The sequence below is a fragment of the Leptopilina heterotoma genome, unplaced genomic scaffold (genome assembly GCF_015476425.1).
Source record: "Leptopilina heterotoma isolate Lh14 unplaced genomic scaffold, ASM1547642v1 Lhet_353, whole genome shotgun sequence".
NCBI classification, from domain to species: domain Eukaryota; kingdom Metazoa; phylum Arthropoda; class Insecta; order Hymenoptera; family Figitidae; genus Leptopilina; species Leptopilina heterotoma.
In genome coordinates, this window is record NW_025111035.1 from 485,421 (window position 1) to 510,702 (window position 25,282).

The 25,282-nt window shown below is 28.6% G+C and overlaps 3 protein-coding genes across 5 annotated transcripts; 1 reads left to right on the plus strand and 2 right to left on the minus strand.

Annotated features, from left to right (window-relative positions):
• Window positions 1–1,433: 1,433 nt before the first annotated feature.
• On the plus strand, window positions 1,434–21,440 carry LOC122505326 (acylamino-acid-releasing enzyme-like). 3 transcript variants are annotated; one of them, XM_043616839.1, is made up of 14 exons: window positions 1,434–1,580; window positions 16,421–16,524; window positions 16,703–16,920; window positions 17,602–17,765; window positions 17,927–18,075; window positions 18,210–18,480; window positions 18,971–19,116; window positions 19,176–19,347; window positions 19,426–19,689; window positions 19,826–19,963; window positions 20,063–20,283; window positions 20,432–20,511; window positions 20,609–20,836; window positions 21,083–21,440. In XM_043616839.1, the coding sequence occupies exons 2-14, from the start codon at window positions 16,510–16,512 to the stop codon at window positions 21,222–21,224; spliced, it is 2,208 nt and encodes a 735-aa protein (XP_043472774.1). In that variant the 5' UTR covers window positions 1,434–1,580; window positions 16,421–16,509; the 3' UTR covers window positions 21,225–21,440. The 3 variants fall into 3 exon arrangements, with proteins under 3 accessions (XP_043472774.1, XP_043472772.1, XP_043472773.1); XM_043616837.1 differs by lacking the exon at window positions 1,434–1,580 and adding an exon at window positions 16,016–16,357; XM_043616838.1 differs by lacking the exon at window positions 1,434–1,580 and adding an exon at window positions 16,016–16,326.
• LOC122505328 (CCR4-NOT transcription complex subunit 10) lies at window positions 10,096–15,865 on the minus strand. Its single transcript, XM_043616840.1, has 11 exons — window positions 15,709–15,865; window positions 14,077–14,504; window positions 13,676–14,007; window positions 13,493–13,599; window positions 13,198–13,349; window positions 12,243–12,442; window positions 11,732–11,972; window positions 11,316–11,660; window positions 11,129–11,238; window positions 10,945–11,023; window positions 10,096–10,206 (listed from the first exon to the last, which is right to left on the minus strand). Exons 2-11 carry the CDS (start codon window positions 14,492–14,494, stop codon window positions 10,148–10,150), a joined length of 2,043 nt encoding a protein of 680 aa, XP_043472775.1. The 5' UTR covers window positions 14,495–14,504; window positions 15,709–15,865; the 3' UTR covers window positions 10,096–10,147.
• Window positions 21,441–21,492: 52 nt separating the features above from the next.
• LOC122505329 (putative RNA polymerase II subunit B1 CTD phosphatase RPAP2) lies at window positions 21,493–24,666 on the minus strand. Its single transcript, XM_043616842.1, has 6 exons — window positions 24,504–24,666; window positions 23,931–24,045; window positions 22,952–23,854; window positions 22,597–22,751; window positions 22,017–22,175; window positions 21,493–21,709 (listed from the first exon to the last, which is right to left on the minus strand). Exons 1-6 carry the CDS (start codon window positions 24,554–24,556, stop codon window positions 21,577–21,579), a joined length of 1,518 nt encoding a protein of 505 aa, XP_043472777.1. The 5' UTR covers window positions 24,557–24,666; the 3' UTR covers window positions 21,493–21,576.
• Between the last annotated feature and the right edge of the window lie 616 nt (window positions 24,667–25,282).

Genomic DNA, 25,282 nt, shown 5'->3' on the forward strand with positions numbered 1-25,282 from the left:
CTTCACGTTTCGAGACTAATGTTAAACAAATTAATGGTTTTAGAGAGGGGTCTGTCTTTGTGTTTATCAAATTTTGGGGTGCATGATAACTTAAACAAAGTTTAGTGTTGGTATGCATATTTATAGTCCATACAAATTTCGCTCCGCAGTTTGTTGGATAGCCCATTTTTCCAAAAATACCAAACATAAAAATTTAAAAACCTCAAAAATTTATTAATCACCCTCTTAAAGATATTTATACAAAAAGAGGCAGTGTCTTTTTTACCAGAAAAAGAAGAAGTATTAAACATAATCGTTTTGTATATTACTTACGATGAACACGGTTTGGCCTAAAAATTGTATTAGCCGCTGAATATTTTTTGCCATTTTTTGCTTACCGTGGATCACGTCCACGAACAAGTTTCGTAACTCTTTTGTTCTGCATATTTTTATATTTATAAAGAATATACATAAATAACTTTTACCTTTAGATTATTAAGGGGGCAGAAGCAGTTGTCAAATCCCATTGAAATATGTCTATTTTTAGGTACCATTTTCTCAGCTCCAAATGATTATTTTTCATCAAACTTTTTTTCTGATGATTTTATATACAAAGGACTAAAATCTAATCGTTCGATAAAGCCAAAATTTTATTTTTGAATTTTTTGTACCATTTTGAAAAAATAATTACTCGTTTTCTTGGTTTTTTTTGTTTGTTAAATAATCAAATAACTTTAAATAAACTATTTTATTTCTAAAACCGAACGATCAGATTACAGGTCATTAATGTACAAATATTAAAAAATAGAAGAACCATATCCATATTTAGTTGTTTTCGAGAAAATGGTACCTAACTGTGGGAAAATGTGATTTTTCAGAAGAGCAGTAATTCTTTTTAGTTTTTTCTATATAAAATCACCAGAAAAAAGTTTGAAGAGAAATAATCATTTGGAGATGAGAAAATGGTACCTAAAAATAGACATATTTCAATGGGATTTGACAACTGCTTCTGCCCCGTTATCAATTACATAATTATAAGAGAAGCGAAACAAATTATTAAAATAAACTCACTTTTACTATAAATCTTGTAAAAAGGAGTTAAATCATGGGTACACAAAAACCGATTATTGCTTTTGTCAAACTGTAACGATTCCACGATATTTACATTCCCAAATGGTAATTGACATTTATAAAATAATGAAACTAATGCAATGTTAAAATACTGGGAGTGGTGTGTCCAGATTAATGAATTAATTTGTTTGACATTATTAAAACACTATATTTCTGAAAAAATTTATATTAATACTTCTTTTATTGACTATTTATTATTTTCTTTTATTTAAAAAATTAATTTACCAATACAATTTTCTTTAAAAAATATTTAAGTTAAGATTTTTTAAAAACGTATTTTTATTTTATTTTCAATATCTATATTTAATGTGATATGATTTCAGGAGTGTTTCGAAGAAATAGTAGTGGGTGTAAACCTGTAAGAGGTATTGCATTTTTTGTTCGTGTGGACAGCTGCACTCAGCGTATGGTATAAAAGACGAAGCATAAAAACCAGAATTTAAAACACCCACGGTCTGCCTCCTGTACATGTAAGTCTCAAACTTTTAGAATACAATTTTTCTACGAGACAATTATATTCTAAAAATGTCGGATTATTTAAACTATCCCATTAACAACTGTAAAACAGACCAGATCATACCAACTGAAAATTTCTGTACTAAATCTTGTACAAGAAAATAGACAAGTTTAGCTACTTGTAAAATTGTTGGTCATATGAAGAATATCTGTTATTTCGAAATAAGCATTTCGAACAAGATCTTGTAGGTATCAAAATTTATGCAAGTTTTTTCAAGTTTTCTCTCGTAATCTAAATCAGCGAAATCTTGCTGATTTTCAGCTATAAGTATACCACTGATTTCAATCAGCGTATTTATATGCTGATAAATCAGTGAAAAATCAGTGAAATTTCACTAATCTCTCAGCAAATTTTCCATTAATTGAAACGGCAGTGGTTGATTCAAATTTAGAGAGTTGTTTTAAGCGGATTCCTCTTATTTTTATGCATATTTTCCTCTTGTATATGGCTCAAAAAACATCCTCTTATTTTAAGACGATTATTCTTCACTTAAGAATTATTTAATTTCATTTAAGTTATTGAGAGTATGCCTATTTTCGTTTAAGATATTACAGAAAAATATTTAAATGTATAATAATTATAAAATATTAAAAGGCTTTTAATACCTTAAAGAAAAATTATTTCTAATTTTGTATAACTTACTTATTTCTTTAGAAATCATAAAAAAGCTCTTTTTCACTAATTTTTGGAGAGAGGAAAAAAATGGGAAATGTTGAGTCACAAAGCTGAGTTAAAAATGTATATATGAGAAAATATTTAATACGAAAGTTAACTGAACATTTAAATTAGATTTTCGTTAAATGTTTACCGCAAAAGTTGACTGATCATTTAAATGAAATGTTAGACAGAAAAAAAACTTAATCGCAGATCTAAAGTATAAACTTGAATTGCTATAAGCAATAATAGTTTTTCGCCTCCTTAATATAGTCCTTAAATCTGAAAAGGCGTATATAAGTATTCCACAAATTCCATTTATTGACAAACTTTTAACAAGCATTTATTATCAGTCAATTTTTGCCATAAATATTTTCTTGTGTGTGGACATTTTCATGTTTACACAATCTTTATTCATCTGTGTATAGCTATGTATACTCAATATTTAGAAGTTTGGATTTAAATTAATAAATTTTCAATAAATTCTCGATGCTGTGTGGAAATTTTAACTAAATTCTTCTTAAGAGTTGACTATACTCTTTTCTAACAGAGCGCCATGATACTACATTATTTTATCGACGGGTAAAATGGAGCTCGTTGTTTTTAACCACATTCGACAAATATTATTCCAAAAAATTTTAAAATCATGTATATTGGAAAAATGTTCCAGAACCTTTTTTGTCAGACTAGGTAATTTCTTTTTAAACTAAGAAACACCGATACATATCGTAAAATCTTGGCTAATTTTAAAAAATCATAAAAGCAATTTTTTTATAGTGCTTCGATGAATAAATCACACCTGCGTTCTGTAAAAATTCACTAAATAATTGAATAGTGAATTTCTAAAAGGGCTGAACTCGGATTTTTTTCAAATTTCACTTTTTTGCATTTTTTGCATTATTACATATCTATCAACGTTTTCTTAAAAGGAAAATTTCATCTGAGGTACTTTTAGCACGAGAAAAGTGTATTAATGTGTGTTTTTCTTTGACTTTTAACCTAAGATTGTTTGTTTTCTAACCCAATGCTGAATTGTTTTTGATTTCAAAAAATTGTTTACATTATAAAATTAAATAAATAAACTGTTTCTCGATAGTAAAACATTTCATTAATATATTTTTATGATTAAAACGATTAAATTTTATTTCATGAATTTCGAAAGGGACTCAACTCTGACAACTATAATATCAATTTTCTCAAAATCTCTTATACTTACTTACATCGATAATGTAAATCTATATTAATAAAATCAGACTTCTGTCTGTACAATGCTCCAAGCTTGAAAATTTTTATATATTTTTTCGTTTTGAGACATGAGAATTCGAAAAATGTAAAAAAAAAAATTTCTGTCGGTCTGTCTGTCTGTATGCAAAACTTTGTTCGCGCATCACTTCAAAACGGTTTAACCGATTAAAATGAAACTTGGCAGTCTATTAGGTATTAACCTAACTTAAAATCATAGCCTTATCTGATTAAAAAATATTAACTTGAACAAAAGTTATGACATTTTTTCAAAAAATTCGAAAAATCAAAAAAATTAAAAAATTTTATTTTTTATATAAAATAGATGCAAAACTATCCTTAGATAACTATTTTAGATAAATACAATCCATTTCTATAATAAAATTTTTAAAAAAGACGTATTTGAAATTTTTTTTCTTTTTTTTTATCAAATTTTTTTTTTACAAAAATGAAGATTCTTGATTTTTAAGCTATGTTTTTTAGGGAAAGTTATTGAAGTTTTTTATTTAAAGATCAGTATGTAAAGTAAGACATTTGCTACATTAGACAAAAATAATTAAGCTAAATGCCATAAAAAAGAAGGAAAAATGTTGAATTTTAAGAAATTCGGTTTTTTGAATTTTTGATAATTTTGAAAAATTTTTGATTTTTTACCAAAGAGTGGAGATAACAAATTAGGTAAAGTATTTTTGAAGAGCCCAAAAATAATGAAGCTAAATGCCATAAAAAGGAAGGAAAAATGTTGAATTTTAAGAAATTCGGATTTTTGAATTTTTGAAAATTTTAGATTTTTTACCAAAAAATGGAGACTATGAAATAAGTAAAGTATTTTTGAAGAGCCCAAAAATAATGAAGCTAAATGCCATAAAAAAGAAGGAAAAATGTTGAATTTGAAGAAATTCAGTTTTTTGAATTTTTGATAATTTTCCATAATTTTAGATTTGTCACCAAAGGGTGACTATTAAATAAGTAATGTGTTTTTGAAGAGCCCAAAAATAATAAAGCTTAATGATATAAAAGAGAAGAAAAAAATGTTAAATTTTAAGAAATTCGGTTTTTTGAATTTTTGATAATTTCTGATTTTTTGCTAAAGGGTGGAGACTATTCAAATAGTAATATTATACTACCGAAATAGCTAATGGTAACTAATTATTAATTTTTAGGTCAAATTAACTTCCCGACTATTTTCTGATTTTCCAGATTGGTAGAAACATTGGTAAATGTATTGGTAGAAACTAAAACCCGTCGAAGACGGGTACGACAGCTGGTTATAATAATAAATGACGAGATCCGCAAATCGGATCCATCCCAGTACCGAGCCAATGCAGACCTTACATCCGGCATTCTTCCGACGTCCGTAGAAAAATTATATCCGCAAGCGGAACAGATCCGGATTGAGAATTGTTGGCTCTAAGTTACTTTGAACATTTCTAAGTTTGATTATGAGATATATTGATATTCATATTCCTCATAATTTTTCCTAATTCGTAAACCACCGAGTATGCCTATAAAAGTGAAAAATGATATATGGGTGATTAAAATTAAAATGTCATTTTTGATCCTATACTAACTTTGATTTTTTGATGTTGGATTTTAAACTTAACGATTTTGTCCATCTACATGATGGACAAAAATAATAGTGGTCGAGCAGGTGGAAGCAAATTTCCATTTTCACCAGGTGAAAAACGATAGGCAGAAATGATGAGAAATTTTCTGTTTTTGTTTATTCTTTTCTCAAATAAATTCTTACAACTTTAAAATGCTAAAATATTTTTTATTTTTTTTCCGCCCCCTGCATTTTGAAACAGAAACAACTTTTGCAACGAACCGACAAAGTGGTCCCTTTTCATTTTTTTGTCTAACAACGAAATAAAATTCTTAAAGTATCAAGAAATTAATGACAAATGCATGATTCGAAAAAAAGAGTAAAAATTAGTAAATAGCGATTATCTCCGAATCTATTAGAACCATCAAAGTGGTCCCTTTTCATGCGGACCACAAAATAGTAAAATTATTCAATTTGATGTAAATCATCTCAGAAATTAATCGTTTTTTATAAAAACTTTCATAATCTAATATTTCTACATCGTTAAAATTAAAATAATGATTATAATTATTCTGTTTGATGTTTTTTCACAACAGATTCGAGGTTTTTGTTTTTATATTAGCTAATTCTTTTTTTCAAAGTACGTTTTGATTCACCAATATACGTTGCTGGGCAACTATTAGAATTAAATTTATAAACAATATTATTCCTATCCCACTTTCTCGTCAAGTCCTTTCCCAATTTTATTACAGAACTTAAGCTTTGTTCCACAATACGAATAGAAAGTAATTTCCATGGAACTTCTTCAAGATTCTATGGAAATTCTGCTAATTTTTTATTTTAATAATATTTTTACAGCTCTATTATGATTAGAGCCTAATAATAAGCTGAAACACAAATTAATATCAAATTTGGACTTTGCTTCATCAAATTGGAGCTTCTTTTTATTAAAGAAGAACTTTTTCCGAAACACGAAGACTCAGAACTTTTTTAGAATTTATTTCCGATTTAGAAAAAATTTGTTTCTTGAAAAACGACGCTAGTCTTGGTTATTTCTTTAAATAATCTTTTGAGGTGATTATCATATTTGTCCTTTTTTATCAAATTTTAGCTTTATTTATTAAAGAAAAGCTTTTTCGAAACTCGGAGGTATTAAGAGCTTTCTTAGAATTTACTTCCGATTCGGGGAAAATTTATATCTCGAAAAACGACGCTGGTCTTGACAGCTGTTTTTGGAGGCGATTATCAAATTTGGGATTTTTTCATCAATTTAGAGCTTTTTTATTAATGAAAAGCTTTTTCTGTAACATGGAGGTACTTAGAACTTTTTTATAATTCATTTCCGATTCAGAAAAAAATTGTCTCTTGACAAACGACGCTGGTCGCCCACGTAGAAAAATGCCATTTTTGCAAAATGGGTATTTCAATCAAGTTTCACAAATAAATTGCAAAAAAGTTTATTATTAGAATCTAATTATAAATTCCATGGATTTTTCAATCACGTTCGCTATATTTTTCCTGTAATCTACGCGTGAAAATACATACCTATGCAGCGCCGGACATAAATTGAGTAATGCTCTTCAAAGTTTTATTGTCGCTAAATCAATTAAATCCAAATTAATACAACAAATATTGAATAACACAATCGCATGACTGCATTTTTGGTAAATAAAGACTATTGTATAATCACACAACTGCATTTAGATATACAGAATAATTGAAGTTTTCAAAAACCTACTCTTTTTAGGGTTATTTGTGATTTTTAAATTTTTTAAATTTATATCAAATAATAAGTCTAAATACCAAGAATCAAATGCAGCTTTTGATTTTTCGATTTGAAATAAGTAAGAGAGAATATTAAAAATCGCTTTTCTCAAAATAATGACAAATGTATATATAGTTGTGCTTTTAATTTATGCCTTTCTTCCACGAAAGTAAATCTATCTATTAGCAAAAAATAAATAGACATCCTTGTAAGCACCTTTCTGCAATGTATTTGCAAAATTTGATTGAAATAAGCATTTTGTAAAAAAAATTGCAACAAAGCTTATTATTAAACTCTATAATCATGATAGAAATATATGCTAAAAAGAATTAAAATAAAAAAATTGCAGAATTTCCATGGAATCTCCGTGGAAATCCCATGGAGAAGTTAAATACATTTTCCAGGGGGTACTTCCGTGGAATTTTTCGAAGTACGACTAGCGTCGTTTTTCAAGAAACAAATTCTTTCTGAATTGGAAATCGCCTCTAAAAATTATTTTAAAAAAGTGTCAAGACCAGCGTTGTTTTTCATAGGATACAAGTTTTTCTAAATCTGAAATAAATTCTAAAAACTTCTTATATATTGCATGTCAACATTTTTGCTAATAGAATTCGCATACACACGAATTCCTATCAGCATTTAACACGAATTCTGAACGAATTTCGTACGAATCATTTTCACCTATAGGATAAAATGTTTTTTTGTAAAAATTTCTTACAAAAATTCTAATTTTTTTTGGAAAATAATTTGATGGAATTGTCAGTTTCCTTAGAAATTATGTATAAAAATTTAATATTTAATTGATTTGAATGAAAAAAATTTATAATGACTGAGACTGAAATTCTTTGCAAAATATGGCACCCCTAGGCAATGTTACCAAAATGGCCGCAGTTTATGTTCTGTGGAGAGTGCAGTTTTCAAAGAGGAGTGCATACTCTAAGCATTATTTAATATAAATAAAAGGTTTTTTACAAATAATTAATGTTAACGGTTAAAACATTGATGGAGAATGGATTTTAGTAAACCATTTTGCTTTGTGCATGCATATTTTTGAAGGGAAAAAACGCAGTTAGTGATTTTTATTGAAACCACGCCTCATACGTGAGACATGCGTTCAATACATAATGTTGAATAAGAAATGCCTGCTTCCGATTGGTTTTTCCACACCCATGTTCACCCTTGTATGTTGCACGCTGGTTGCACGCATGTAAATACAAAGAGTTGACGCTTGACTGTTTCGTGAGCGAATCGTCCAATGCGACAACATTCAACTGTACTGGCGCACATTTCTTACCCGCCCAAATACGTATGGGAACGATGGGAACTTTACTTCCATTTTAAAGGGGGAACCGGGAAAGAGACCCTTTGCTTTGCCATTACCACTTTAATTCTTAAGATTCAGGAAACAAGGAGTCTGCCTCTGCTCTGCTCTACTCTGCTTCCCCTCTTTCACATAAATGACGAGAATTCTGCTTTCGAGCTTTCGAGCTGCAAGCGTATATGCTTTGTCAAAATTCTACCAGCTAAAACTCAAATACAAATGTCTTGCTTTAATATTTTTAATTATTCCTTTAATTAAATTTAATTAATTACATTTTTTATACAAATGTAGCAATTAGACAATAATACCTACCTATAGAATTTATTTATTTCAAATATCTGAAGGACTTTATCAGATTATCCTGTTAATGATTCCTTTGAATGTTCTCCAGTTCCCAAGCAGCAGCTAATATTACATTAGACATTTGTATTACTTTGCTATCAAAATGGTCGATGCCAAGTTATGCATCACACGCTGATATTTAAATATTCACTAATGTTGAGGCAATATTGAGGTAATATTCAGGGTTGTCACGCTTTTACTCATTTCAAATTCCCTGACTTTTCCAGGTTTTTAAAACTACATTTGTTGCCAACAAAAATTTAATTTTCTTTTTCCCTGACTTTCCCTTCAACTCCAGACAAAATTCTTACTTCTCATTGACTTCAAAAATATTCTCATTCAGTTTAAAAATTATCAATCAGAAAAATGTTCTATTGCTTCTATTTTAAGTAAATATTTAATCATTATTATTATTCCATAAGAATTAAGATTTTAAAAAATTTCAAATTCAAACTTTTTTGAAATTAAACAATTTTTTAAAAATTGTTTTAAAACATGAACAATTGAAATTTTGACGAGAATTTATTTAAACTTTTGACCATAATTGAATTTCTGCGAAGAATTTTATTACTTTTGAAAATAATTGAATTCTTTTGTAAATTTTTATTGAAATAGTAGATATTATAAATAATTGAATTTTGATAAATTATTGAAATTAATTAAATTTTACGAAGAATTTTATTAAAATTATTTTGAAAAAAATCGAATTGTTAAAAGGAATGTTGTCCGTTACATAAAACTATTTGTTGAACTGCATTGCTCCAAAGAGGTTCATTAGATGAGGTCCAAGATGAACTGCTCTTTATGAAAACAGTAAATTGCGCCTGCAAGACCGCAACCCGGAGTCCAGATCTTTGCGAATTATACAAATTCACAATTATCGACAGGGTCGCGTTCATGCACGAGCTTCTTTTAATTGGCGAAGAAAACCAGCTATCAAGAGGCGCTCGTTTTTCACGTTTTGACTCTCTTGGTGGACAGAAGCAAATTTTTTTTTATAATAATAGTAATTTAGTAAACAATTGGTTGACTTTTACTCTAGCCAGGCGCTCAACCTTTACTTTCAACGATCGCCTTTATATCCTGTTATAATCTGAAAGTTCCCTATGAAGAGCCACATAACAGGCTATAATCTATAATCACAACGGTAAGGCCCAACTAGATTGGAAACCTCAGAAATGTAACCAAAATCGTAATTATGCACTGAAAAGATTTTGAGCTAGCAGCTCTGACAGTAGAGCTGTAACACTTTGCTAAAAGATAGATTTTGTTTTTTATGAGAAATTAATATTTTTTATAAAAAAATTCTTAACTTTTTTAATAATGCTATTCAAAAGTCGAAGAAAAATCAAAATTTTCATTTCTTGAAAAAATTTTCTAAATTTAAAAGTTTCAGAGTTATATGCTATTGAAAATAGGTCTACTTTTGATAAGCAAAAATTTCTAACTCAAGATATTAGTCACTTCAATTAAAGTAAAAAATACGTAACTCCTATTTCTCAATAAAGAATAGGATTATAATAAATTGGAGTGATTTGAGGTACTTATGATTAATTAAATGGACAGGGGTCTTGGTTTAAAAGTTTAATTTAACAAAATAAAGAAATATTTGCTTTATTTTCAATTTTATAGAAAAATTTATAAATTAAGTTAAATAAAATACTGCGGATAATTTCTTCTAATAATTGAACGCCATTTATCAGTTCGACCTGAAACAATCGAAAAGCAAGTTTTTTATTTTCATGTCCTCTGAGCAAATTGGAAAACTTGTTAACATTGATTCACTTGTCGTATTAATGCCCAGAAAATTATATATTTATTCAAACCAGTACAAACAAGAAGAGCAGACGACTTAAACATTTCTCCGTGCACCATTTTTTTTAATTTGAAGAATTTTTAAAGTTGAATTACATTAAAAGAAAATTTTAAATGAAAATAAAGTAAAAAGTGAACCATAAGCAAATAGAATCAAATGGAATTTACAATGAGAACAATATTTTTCGGCGTCGCTGATTACGAATAGATCTTAGTTTTTAAAACTTCAAAATGGCGGATCCAACATGGCGGACGACTTTTTTAAAAATTCATCGGATTCATTTAAAATTTGTTACTCGGGGGTTTTTGAGGTCGCTGATTACAAATATGATGTCAGATTACAAACACTCGAAATGGCGGACCAAATTTTAAACATTCATTGGATTCATTTAAAGCAATTTTAATTAATTTTTGAGATTTTTTTGGAAAATTGTTCTCCATATTGAATCAGACAATTTGAATTTTCAAAATCTGGTGCAAAATTGGTAATTTTAGTTCTTCGAAAAGTTATTGTCATTTTGGGACACTTGTAAGATTTTGACTTGACTGCGAAAAATTTAGTTATTAATTTTAAAAAATCATTTTTAATAAAATTTCATAATAAGAAATGCATTTTTTAAAATTTATTTTACCCAAATTCAGTTCGATGTACAATGCCAACATAATCACATGAATCGGAACTTCATATTCTGTATTCTTGGATTTCCATAACTAAAAATAAATGAAGGTGAATATTAAAGAACAAAAAACTATAATAGCTTTTTTGACAAAATTATCTGATTAAAAAAAAAGATTTATTTATTAAAAGTATTTTACCTGTCCTATAATGTCAGCTGATTTATCAAGTTGTCCGCGAATCGCATAGGCCACTGCCATGTTATAAAGCAGTACAGTTTTCCCAGTAAGCAGATTCGTCGGATACCAAGCTATTTAATGAGATAAACTTAGAACATTCATTTTTAAAACAGTGACATCAATATTTAGTAAATAAAAAACAACTCACATTTTGTAGCTTTTCTGTCAATTTCCTCTGCAGTTTCTTTGTCTGCATCCAAAGAGTCAGCAGATGCGACAGAAATGTCAAGATCCAGAAGAGTGTCTGGCTTCAAATACTCGATAGCTTCATTAATTCGATCCAAAAGAATAAGACTTTCTGCGGCGTACAGCTTTCCTAACATTATGTATGCACCTGGGAGATTGTTGATTGCTAAAAGATTTTTAGCATGTTTTAAAGCTGTTGTAGGGTCACCAAGGCACAATGCGATATAAGCACTGGCAGCCAAAATACTTATTTTTAGATTTAAATTTTCAATTATTGTTGTTTGTGACGATTGCATGTTGTGCTGACCTGTTCAAAAGTAAATTAAATATCAAGAATTGCACATAAAAAATTGCACATTAGTTAAGCATTTTAAGTACCTATTACATTAACAGGAAGCGCTTCCGTGCAAACTGGCAATAGAATTAATGCATTTTTCAAGCACAACATTCCGAATTCTAAAGTAAGTTGAGTTATTCCGTAATATAAATTTTTACTGGGATAATTGTTATCCTTCGATAATGATGACGTTAAAACAATTTTCTTATAGGCTCCTGAGACCACAATTTTTTGAACTAAATCTTGACGACGCTTCATGATGTTAAAGTTCGATCCGTTCGTCTAAAAAATAATGTTCATTAAATTCAAGGCCAGTAGTACCACCATTATCCGAATTTCTATCACCCTTTGTTACCGAATCGTTAATCATTTTACCCGATCTTCTATTATCAGAATTATTTGAAAAACTTGCCGAGTTTTCAGAACGACGGTACAATTAATTTAGATAATTAATTTTTATCAATCTTCTTACTTCATAACTGTTTGACAAAAAAATGCCTTTTATCTTCGGTTTTTATAAAAAGAATTGTGATAAAGTATTTATTAACTTACAGGATTGTGATCTAATATACAACACTCAGCCAACCTCAACCAAATCTTAGGACTATTTTGCAACTTATCTATAGCCTTAATAAAACAAGCGAATGCCTTCTCACAATTCCCAGAAACTAGGTAACATATTCCCAAGTTATATTGTAACTCGGAAAATCTGTTCACTCCCAGTGTATAAAGTGGTGGAGGGGCTAAAGGTTCTGCAAAAAATATATTCCTAAAATGAGTAAAATAAGTAACTTAGACTAAGATTAATCAATTTTTCCAAAAGAATTCAATTATTTAAAAAAAAATTTAATAAAATTCTACGCAAACCTTTAATTAATTTTATAAAATACTAAAAATTCCACAGGAATTCAAATATTTTAATAAATAATAAAATTTTTACAGGAATTCAATTATTTTCGTAAATAATTAAATTCTTTTTAGGATTTCAATTATTTTTAATAATGAACTTGAAAATTCTCAAAGAACTTTTAAATTATAAATTATCTATATTTTGTATTTAAATAATTGAATTCTCAAAGAATTTTCTAATAAAAATTGATTTAAAAATTAACATCAGTTAAAATTGTAGTTAACAGTTGAATATTAAAAGTATTATAGCGTAAATTTTTAGAAATAATTGAATTTTTAAATTAATTTTTTTGAAAAAGTTTGAAGTTTTTATTTTCTAATATATTTATTTAATTGAAGAATTTACGAATAATTGAAATTTTGTAAAACTGAATTGTAAACAAATGTATTTAAAATTCTCAAAGAACTTTTTCAAAAATTATTAAAAATAATTGATTTAAAGAAGAATTTTAGTTAAAAATGTTTGTAAATAATAATTGAATTGATAATGATTTTATCACTCGGTCATCTTTAATTACATATTATAAAACATGAAGAAATCGATCACTCCGAATTTTCATGTTTTATAATTATGAATAATTTAATTTATAGTTTATACCTTTATCATCTGTTTGGAAATTTTTAACAGCTTTCTCATTTTCTTCTAATGCCTTGTACAAATAGAAACAGGCTAAGTTTGGTTTATCCAAAGAGTAGTGTATACAAGCCATATTGTTGTAGTATAAAACAGCAGCTGATTCCTCATAATCCCTTAAAATAGAAAAATATATTTACAAAATTGTCTGACTTTCCCTGACTAATTTTCTGGCTAGAAGCATCACTTAAAGTGTTACTAATAATGTTAATCGATTTTTCTTTAAAATAATAAAATTGTTAAGAAAAAGAAAAATTACTTAATTTGTCGTTGCTCTGGCGTTAATGAGTTCAAAAGCATCATGGATTTAGTACATTTCCCTCGTAGGTATTCCACATTAGCAGCCAAAAAAATACTGCTAAGATTCTATAAAAATAAACGTAAAATACTAATAATCTATTAATATGAAAATAATAAATATATAATTATGTTTAAATCTCACCGTGGTCGTCTCCATATTTACAAAACTTTTCCACTCCTTTATGCATAATTTCAACTGATTCGTAATAAGATATATTCTTACTTTACATTTCATCAGCTTTATTCGAAAAGCATCAATTGCAATTTCAGAATTATCTTTTTTTGGTTCCTTCAGTTCTCTTGAAGTTTTGACAAATTCCTCTTTATCTGTTAAGGTAATTTTTGATAAGTCTGAAACTGTAAATTGCCTTTCAATATAATTGACTAGTGTTAAAGCAGCATCCGGCTGTCCCGTTGCAATATATAATTCAATGAGAAGTAAGCACACTTTCTGAGCCAGACTCTCCTCTGAAACTGTAAATTAGTGAATAATTAGTGAAAGATTCGTTTTAAATACCATTAATAGAGACTTAAGATACTAACCTAACGGTTCAATCAGTGAAAACAATCTAATCATTATCTGAAGAGCAGCTTTGCATTGCCTCGTGTGATACAGTAGAATTGCTTGATTGTACCTCATAACGCATTTCTCCACGTCATCCACAGCATCCACTGCATCTGTGCTCCACATTTGGCCGCATATTGCAGTTAGACTTTTCTTGAATATTTCAGTTTGTTGCAAGTTACTCTTGAAATATTCAGCTACTATATTGTTGTGCATAACTTTCAAATCCTTTGGCCTCAGAACTTCCAACTTGTTTAGATACATCAAGCATGACGCGAAAGAACCTTTCTGGAAGGCTGACAGCGCATGTTGAGACAGTTCGCGTTCTTCGTCAGATATGACTGACGCTTCAATGTCTTTAATCCGCGGCTCATTTAATTCATTCATCTCCAACATTCATGTAAATCTGAAAGCAATTTTCAAATTTTAATTAACGATCACTTCTACTGATTAAATTCTTTAAAGCTACTGGATAATTTATTTACTTTCATAATAAAAACAATTAAAATTATTTATAATAATCATTTTTATCCTATTTCAAAATTTATTGAGTGTGTATGAAAAGAGTCAAATTGATAAAGAACTTACTGACTATTCGCTTTTAAGATTGAATATGCTTATTTAATTGACTCAATGGGAGAATTCTAAAAAACACGGCTTTTTTCTGTGTATAAATTTTGGTTTGAATTTTTAGTTTATTTTTATGCAAAAAATAGGTCTTTGATTTTCAATCTTTTTGGGATTACTTGGAGTACGGCATTAGAAATTGTCAAAATAAAATATTGGCAGTACTCGGAACTGTTAAAATATCGTCGCGTCTTACTTAATTTTAAATCTTTAAATTAATTTGAAAAATAAACTCTTTACATTTACCCTAAACGACCCTCCAAGATAAAAATATTAATCATAAAAACATAATTTTATATTTTCAAGTAATAATAAATATAATAGTTTTATTTAAGTTATAATAAAAATTATTTTTTTGTATTTTGGAATTTTAAAAATATGAATATAAGTCTACATTTTAAAAAATATTTTAAATATCAGAAAATTATATTTTCTTAAACCTAACCTCAAGAAAATTGCACATACTGATATTTGGATGATTTTAGAGTTAATTTCAAAACTTTGTCCCAAAATGATTTAAAAAGTTTATTAAGAATCTTATTGCATTTACAATGAACCCATAAATAGTTAATGAGATTTTAAAAGAAATATGGTTTATACACAAAAAATAATAAATAGGTAATTAATAGATAAATATTAAATTCTTTAATTTATAAATAAAAAGTTGTTTTTAATTTAACTGCTTATTTCTAAATCGTTCTAAACAAATTACCGAATTTGCCGAGTTACCATGGTAACAAACCTAAGATACTGCCTATAAATTGCTGATTTCTTTGGGGATCGAAAATTAATAAATTATATTTCATATTTACAACATAGATAATCAGGTCAATATTGATCATTGTTCACATTTACAATGTGATTAAGAATTTATTTAAAAATGTAAAATTCGTTTAGTAAAAAATGATTCTTCCTCGACAATTAGTTCCTTTTACCCTATATGCAATGTAGGCCAAAAAATATTTGTATGCTCAAAAACTTACCATTGATTTACAAGTTTATTATCAAATTTATAAAATTCAAATATTTATTTTTTAAAGTACATAAATTTTGGCTTATAATAATAATCGTATACTATACTATACAAAACCAAGAAGACTAGAAACAGGAGGGATATCTTGACAATACTGGTAGGACTTTGAAAACAGGCGTGTTGAATGTTGTAGATGGATTTATAATGCCATCTCTCTCGTTCTCTCGCTCTCTCGTTTTTCTGTTCATATGAGACTGCACCCTTATGAATTCACCTTTATTATGTGACACTAGCTTTTTTTTACCTATTGTAGAAGTTCCCTTATGTCTATATATAGCTTTATATTATGTTTACCGGCTTTGTGAAAATGTACAGTAATATTTGACTTTTGTTTATTTTATCTAATTATTTCTATGAAACGTTAATAATTAACTATCAATCACTATCAAAGGACCACAACAAAGGTTTAAAAAAACAAGTTTGTTTTCATTAAAGTTGTGGTGCAAACTTGACGGAATCACGGACATCCGGCATTGTTTATCTTTATTTGTTCTCTTTTGAGAACCATTTGAGAACCGCAGAAGATAAGAAAATTTGGAAAATTTATATAAAAAACCAAAATTCTTTGGTTAGTTGTGCAAAAAGTGTTTTACTTTAAGGTAATTGAAATGAATTGTTTAAATTTGTAATATTTAATCTTACTGGACTTATTTTTGTTCCAGATATCTACTATATTTCATTCATCTAGTTCTCTTATATTGACTGATACAAGTGTTATATATTTTTATAAGAAAACAACTTTTAAAAAACAATGGCATCCAGTCAGGTAACTATTTGATTAAGTAGCTTTTGTCTATACATCACTTTAAGACAAAAATTCCTAAAACTATATAAATTTTTATCTGAAATTAGTAAAACTTACTTTATTCTAATACAAATACCATAGAGAAAAACGAGAAAGAATTTAAATTATTATAAAACGTCATTAAATAATTATGTTTTAGATCGACAAGGTTCTAAACCTGTACAAGATTCTTCAGCTGAATCCCACGTTGAGCAAAGCCAGAATTACGTCAGTTGCAAAAAATGGAATTACTATTCAGAGTCAATGGGCTCAGAAAAATATGGAGAGAATCACAAAGCAAAAATTTATACAGGACTTTTGTCTTGACGCAGACTCTAAACTTCTCCATAAAAGTTTCCCCGTTGATGTCTCAAATGAGTGTGTATTCAATATGCTAACAGATATGGGTAAATCTCACGAAAAGGGGACTTTTTGTTATAACAAAATTTATTTTTCAAATTAGTGGCACATTTTTTTACTATAAGTTATATTATTTTTTTACCAAATTTTCAGAAAAAGTTGAAAATGCAATTACCGTTATAAACGGCTCATTACCTCGGATATTATAATTCGCACACTTGTCTAATTTATCTTTTTCTATCCATCACAACCCATAGATGAATGACGAAAAATCCCAAACATAAAAAAGATTGCTCAGAAAGTTGTCGCTTAATGAAAATTCGATTTTATGCGAGTTACGTCAAGAATTTCTCAATTTCTACAATTTTAATGAAGAAATCAATTGCATAGTTCTTTAATTTTTACTAACAAGAATTTTTTTATATCTCATAGTCTCAAAATAGTATTATCAAATGTATAGAAATGTGGATTAACAATATGGAAGCTTTTTGTGGTACCCATTTTGTCCCCATGTCGTGAGATTTACCCATATATCACTATAATAGATCAAATAATAGCAATTGAGTCCAGTGTAACAATTTAATAGCATTAATTAAAAACTAAAATTAAAAATCCATTTATTGGATTAGAGTTAAAATGGTATAAGGGAATTGCTTCTATGGAATAAAAATCTCATCTTCTACTTAATATTTATTACAGAATTTTGAGCACATTCTCAGAGGATGAACAGTATAAAGCAATTTTAAGGCAAGTTACAATAGACAATACTTCCAAACAATTCATCGAAATCTGGGATAGACAACATTTACTTAAAAATTATGATCTCTCGGTATATGATGCACATGGAGACATTTACACTGATGGTAATTTTTACATTGAATTTAATTATTCGTTTAATAATATTAATCGATTTTATTCAAATTTTATCCGGTTAAGAAATTAAAGTACCTAATCAGTTTTTATACCAATCTAAATAATTAATTTTCACACTTATTTTACTCACTTGTATGATATTTCTTCATAGATCAATTTGGTTCGTTTCAATTTTCCCCGGATAAATCAAAACTACTTTATGTTGCTGAGAAGAAGCCACAGAAAAGCGAACCCTTCTACAAACAAAAAACCCAAGAAAAGAGGGAAAAGGAAATGAAGGACTCGGAAGTAATATCAAGGGTAAATGATTCAATTTATAGTTTATAATTAACATAAGTATTTTTTACAAAGAGAGAGATTGAAAAATGTTCAAAAACAAATGCGAGCCTTGGACAGACTATAAGATCGGAAATGACAAAAACTGTTTATTCTAGGGAACGGAATATGTCTTCAAACCACATTGGGGTGAACAGTTGGTTGGCAAGCACAAATCAGTTGCTGTAGTTATTGATATTAATGACGATACGTTCAAAATTAATTCATTTATCCCTGAAGAATATTTCGTTGGACAATTGACTTGGACTCCAAATGGTGAAGATTTAGTTGGTGTGGCATGGAAATGCCACACCAACCAAAGATACTTAGGATTAGCTGCCTGCACAAACAGAGCTAGTTGGATCTTTCTCTTAAAAGCTTCTGAATTCCGTAAACAAATTTCTATAACAAATAGATGAATTTAAAGAATTTGAAGTAAATATTAAGAATAGGAAAAAAGGAATTTGGTGCCTGTCTATAACACAGTAATTATTTATGATACAAGTGAGCGAATTCATTAGCATTAATTGTCTGCTAACACAAAAGTATACGGAAAACAGCTTTGACTTTCTTGCCACCAATTCTTTTTTCCAATTTTTCTATTCCAAAATTTAACAAACAGATTATTAAACTTGGGCTAATCGATGTTTACAATAAAATACTAATAGAGTCACTAGTAAAGTGTCACAGCGAAAAGAAAAGAATGTAGTAGTAAGCTAAGATATTCTCTTCTTTACGCTGACACTATGTATTAATATTCTGTAGCAGACATCGAATAGCCCAAGTTTCATAATTAAATGTTGAAATAAAAAATCTTTCCATGTAGTTTATAGAAAATAAGTAAATTTTTAATTGAATAATTTTTGTTCCTAAATGTAAGGAAAAATATCAACTGATGGATGTGCTGCACGTGCTCCGCGATTCAGTCCCGATGGAAAAAGTCTCGTGTGGTTGGAGCGAGATTTGGGAAGCGCACATCATTCTTGTCACAGATTAATGCATTTCAAATGGGAAGCAGATGAAAAAGTAAGAACTTTCAAAATTGAGTTTTGAAAAAGTTAATTCAAGAGAAATAATATTTTCAGGCAAACGCACTAATAAATATTGTTCCTGATTGCATATCGATCGCTGAAGATAAAAAATTCCATGGACTGTACAATCAGAGCCTACCTCGTCGTTGTTTCAGTGAAGATTCTCTATATGTTTTCTTGAGTACTCCCCAAAGATATAACATAAAATCTTATGTGGTCAACATTGGTAAACTACAGCACTTATAATTTTTCTGTTGATATCTCCCTTTTACTATACATTTTAATAAAATTTATTGTTCTGCAGAGACGAAAAATTTGGTAGAAATTCAAAATAATGGCAGCAGTTTATTTGTTCTTGATGTGACGGAAAATAGAGTTTTGTTGAACAGAATGTCTCTTATTGAACCGCCACGTCTAGTCGTGGGACGTTTCAATCCTTCAGCTGAGGCCACAAAACTGTCCAATTTACATTTGCTGGAAATTACGAAACCTGTCGTGATGCCAGAAGGAATGGAGAATTTTATCATTGAAAATGTTGATTACAAGTATAATTCTGAGGAAGAAGTCGGTGAGTATTTAAAATATGTTTACATGACTCAAGTTTTCTAAAGTTCCTCTCTCTGTCAAGAAAACTCAAAATAAATTGTCCAGACAAATTATATATTTGAAATTATAATTTGAAAAATCGTCTAAACATGTTTTAGATGAATTTAATTACTCTTACTTCGGGGGAAAAAGCAGTGAAGAAAAAACAATGCCCTGGATTCTCAATCTGCACGGTGGACCGCACTATTCCTATGATAATTCTTTCTCCATTGAGGCTTGTATTTTAGCCGTTTTAGGTAAGCAATTCTAATTTTTTAAAAGCAATTTTATCTATGAGTTTGGATATTTAAAAATGATATTCTTACGAATTTAATGCAATTGAATAAATTTCGTAGGTTTCGGTATTGTGCACGTGAATTATAGAGGATCGGCAGGAGCGGGCGATAAAAACATTAATTACCTACTGGGTAAAGTAGGCGAAGTGGACGTTGCAGATTGCGTCACTGCCACCCACGACGCATTAAAAAGGTACCCGTGGCTTGATCCAAACTACATCGGATTGAGAGGAGGTTCCCATGGAGGATTTTTGGTTTCTCACCTCAGCTCTCAACATCCCGTAAGTCATTGAAACGAAACAACTTGTTAAACAGAAAAATAAAAAATCTGGACCACTTTTAAAATTTGGGATTATTCGTAAAATAAAATTGACGAAATGGGTCATTTTCATGCAGACACACATATAATTATATTATACTAATTTGCAGGATCTGTATAGAGCAGTTGTTTCATTGAATCCTGTGACTGACATCGCAGCTATGTATGCTACATCTGACATCCCCGATTGGTAATTCAAACAAACTTGTTACATTTATAAAAGGGAGGATTTATAAAAATCATCAACAATAACAAGAAATTATTTCATTAAAATCATTATTTCCTAGGTGTGCAGCTGAAGCCGGAACACCCTTCATTGAAGCTTTACCGCCATCAACAAAGGAGACAAAATATTCTGAAATATACCTTAAGATGTTCAGTCATTCGCCAATCGTCCATGCCGACAAAGTCAAAGCCCCCACTTTACTTCTTCTGGGCAGCAATGACTTACGAGTACCATTTTCCCAAGGAAAACTTTGGTACAACCGATTGAAGGCAAACAACGTAAAGACAAAGTAAGTAATCTATTCAGAGAAAAATGAAAATAAAAAATTTTGTTGGCTTCTTTTATAATTATAAAAGTGATTACTTGGTAAAATAAAATTTCGAAACTTATTTTAATTATTTACTAATATTATTAATATTATTTTTATTATTTAATTATTTAATTATTTATTTTTTAATTATTTATTTAAAAGTGATTACTTGGTAAAATAAAATTTCGAAACTTATTTTAATTATTTACCGTGTGATTCATGCAGGATGCACATTTATGAGGACAATCACTCATTGGCAACTGATTCGGCAGAAATAGATAGAATGATCAACTGTATACTCTGGTTGTTGGAACACAATTCTAAGTCTATTCCATCGGAGGAAAAAGACGTTGACGGCAAATCATAAAAAAAGGAAACGAGTTGAGAAAACAAAGTAAACCTTTTTTATTCTTATACAGATACTTGATATTTTATACTTTTATACTTACAAAGAAGTATAAATATAGTAAACACGTATTTTTATAATCCAGATTTTTGTAACAAACAATATTCATTATTTTACTACAAAATACGAAACATTAAAGTTTATTTACATCCCGTAATAAAATTTTAATTTACTATACGATGATTGTATTTTGTGCTTTTTACCATTTGAAAGAACAAATTCCATCATATATTATAATAAATATTTTATTTGGAAATTTTTTTTATTATTATATACAAAATAAGTGTAATATAAAAATACATTGATCAGTTTTTCATCTTAAAGAACTTATGAATGTATCCAGGTAATCCGAATTTAATTGATAAGACATCAGTATCATTGAAATATACCGTGAAGTATCCTTAGCCTTTATAAAACTCTTCAGTTGTGTATCAATTAGGCTTACCCTGTCAAGTTACAATATAACATATAGCAAAACAATATTCAATTACATAATTTCAAGTTTGTTTTAATTTAAAAAAATACTTTTATAACTGTAATTTTAGTCTACCAAAAAGTTATTTTGAAATTTGTTTCAAAAACAGAAATTCTTGCACTGTTAAATTTATGCAAATAAATAAATAATTTACAAAATCAAAATCTGATTAGAAATAAATGCTTAAATATTAAGTTTTTATTAGAATAAAAGAAATTCCCAAAGTGATCTTAAATGATAAGTAACTAATAATTTATTCTTTGTAAAATATTACTTACATTTTTATCATAATGAGGCCAACAAGGTTCCATTCAACAGACATAAAATTTATATTTTCAGGCGTCAAAGCAAATGTGCTTACTATTCCTTTAATTACTCTAACTCTTTCTTTGCTGTGCGAATATAAACCTGGTGAACATTGCAGTAGATCTTTCAACCTATATGACATGAAATATGAGTATGATTTTTTGACAACAATATTGTAAAAATGGATTGTATTTATCTAAAAAAGTTAGCTGCTATCACATCAATCTGACAAAAAATATAAAATGTACATTTTTTCGATTTTTTGTAAAAAAGTCGTAACTTTCGTTCAGCTTTATATTTTTTAATCAAATATGGCTGTGATTTTAAGTTACGCTTATACTTTGATCGGTCAAGCCGTTTTTAAGTAAAGTTTGTACAAAATATCGACGACAGACAGAATTTTTATTTGTGTCATATTTGGAATCTTTACTACTTAAAATGATAAATTAGGCAAGAAAAAAATTAATTTTGAGCAATGTACACACAAAAGTCTAATTTCATTAATATATATATGTATTTGATTAAAAATGAAAGGTTTAATTTAATACTTACACATTATTTATTTTATCTATAAAAATTCTACGCCGGATAGCATTTGGAGCTTGGGAGTCAACCAGAGGAGCAACTGAACTCTCTTCTACTGCTTGACTTTTATTGCTCACGTCTTCATTATTCTCAGTTACAGAGCCACTTAAATATGATCGTACCTATGAATGGACCAAAGAGCAAAATTATATAATAATTTATTTATTAAATATAAACTAAGCGATTCTCAAATAACGAAAAGCACATTAATTAACCCAAAACATTAATAAAAATTGTAATAAACATTTCTTATAAAATCAAATTCTTTTTAAAACAATACTGCAAATTTAGAATGGAAAAATACGTATTACTTTTATGTTACCTTCAATTGTAACTGTTTGCCTTCTTCTTGTAAAACTTTATAATCTGGAACGGGTTTAGAAATGGCATTATCATCAGTTTCAGTCTTCCTGCATTCCATGTCCAACTGAAGCTCATCCAACTTTTGACAAAGAGTAGCGTATTTTTCATGTTTTTCTATACCTTGAAAAATTTGATGCTTGTCATTTTCTTCTCCGAAAAGTAATCGTAGTGTATCTTCTGTAATCCACTCTTTAAATATACTTTCAATTCGTTTAACTAATGAGCCTATAGAGTCAGCGTTATTGTTAGACTTTTTCGACAATTTCCTTTCCTTCTGAAACAATGACTCCTTCCTTTGCTTCAAATTCAATTCATTAGTTAAAAGTTTAAAATTATCATTTGCTACCAGATCTTCCACAAGAAAAGGTGTTACTTGTACTTGATCTGAATTTTGAGAATTAACTTCAAGTTCTTTCTCTTCAGGTGGTAATTGAAAAGTAACGCATTTCCCTTTAACTTTACGAGAAGTAGGCAATTCGCTATCAATTTCATTAACGTCTTCACCTACGTTGCTCTCTGCTTTAGGATCGTCTGAATTCTTATAAACAACTTCTTCGCCCGGAATATTACTTTCTTCATTTTCAGATAAGAATCGAAATTCCGGGGACTTTTCGTCTTCCCTCAACCAGAGAGGACTTGACAACATCTGCTCCAATAGGTAATTTGCCGCACAGTAACAAAATGAGCTGCAAAAGTGTTTTCTTCGACTAACATCGTAAACTTTATTTCTTGCAGTTGATATGTGATAACGTTGATTTATTACTTTAGTCAATACATTTTTGCAGAGAACGTATCCACACAACTTGTCTATCGCTCTTTCTTCAATGACGTCCTCCATGTGACACTTATTTATATGATTCAACTGTAACAAATAGAAAAACATCAATTGCGAGGAAGAACCATTTGCACAAACCATCAAATTAAAAATAATTATTTACATTTTCCAGCAGCCATTGGGAATTAATGTCAGGCTCAAGTAATCTTTCCACTAATGTCTGTGCTTTTGCGTCTAATTCCCTTTTCTTAATAATAGCTAGTTGTATCTGGGCTTTACTGCAAATTAAATAGTTCATCTTATTATATACATTAAATTAATTCCGTTAACCAAACACAATTTAGAATTGATCGAAAGGATATTTGATGTTGTCAATATTGCTGCAAGTTTAAATGCTGTGAAGATGTCTTTTTGAATACCGTGTGAATACCCAATGTAATATTGCAGTGATATCAAGATAACTTTACATTGCAGCAGCATGTAACTTTATAACCTAAAATACCGCCTGTAATTTTTATGATTTTTATGTTGAACCACGGATTAATTTAGCAATTTTACGGACAATTATTACTTTACATTAAAGTATCATTTTTGCATTAGATAAATTCTTTGACAAAAATATTTTGCTTTTGTAAACATGGTAAAAATCTTGCTTTTACAGTGAAAAAACATCGACATACGTTCAAGGAAATGATAATATGTTTAATAAAGAAACACTATTTATTAAATAACTTACGTCATTCTTTTTTTCCTTTTCATGTTTGATGCATTTCCTTTTAAAGAAGACATTTTCCGGATTTATATTCTTGTTTATTCACTTCTTTTATGACTTCTTGCCAGTCGAACAAAATAAATGTCAAGAATATCTCCTATTTGTTTACATGATATTTCTTAAGGTCTTTCTCCAATAGGACCCTAAGACTGTGTCCACAATGGGGATATCTTCGCACCGCGCACGTATGACGTTCTCGTTTCTAAGACATGCAAAAGAAAGTGACAAAGGCTGTCTGTGTCTTTTTTTCTCATGCTCTGTTTCCCGTTTTGTGTCTGAACGCACCCTTAATTGAAGGACATTTTCATTTTCGTCGACCGAGGTTCGTGTGTATTCGGAAACATTCGTTTCCTTATTTATTTTTAAATAAATCATTTCATTTAATCGAAAACACATTTCATTTAAAATCAGTTGATCGATTAACCGAATAAATTTTGGACAAAATTACTTTTGCATATTAGAATCAAATAGATAATTTATGATATTGATGTGAGCCAATTTTTAAAACGTTACATTGTAAAAATTTACAAAAAGAGTAGAGGTAATTTGGGTATGTTTGCCCAAAACAAATTTTAATCGATAACAATTTATAATTGAAAATAAAACTGGAAAATTTAAAAGATTTTTATAAAATGAAAGAAAAAGATTTTCATAATTTTTATTTCTCAATTATATTTTTTGGTTACAAAATTTTTAGGAAAAAGAATTTATGTAATTTCTGTTTTTTAATCACAATTTTGAAC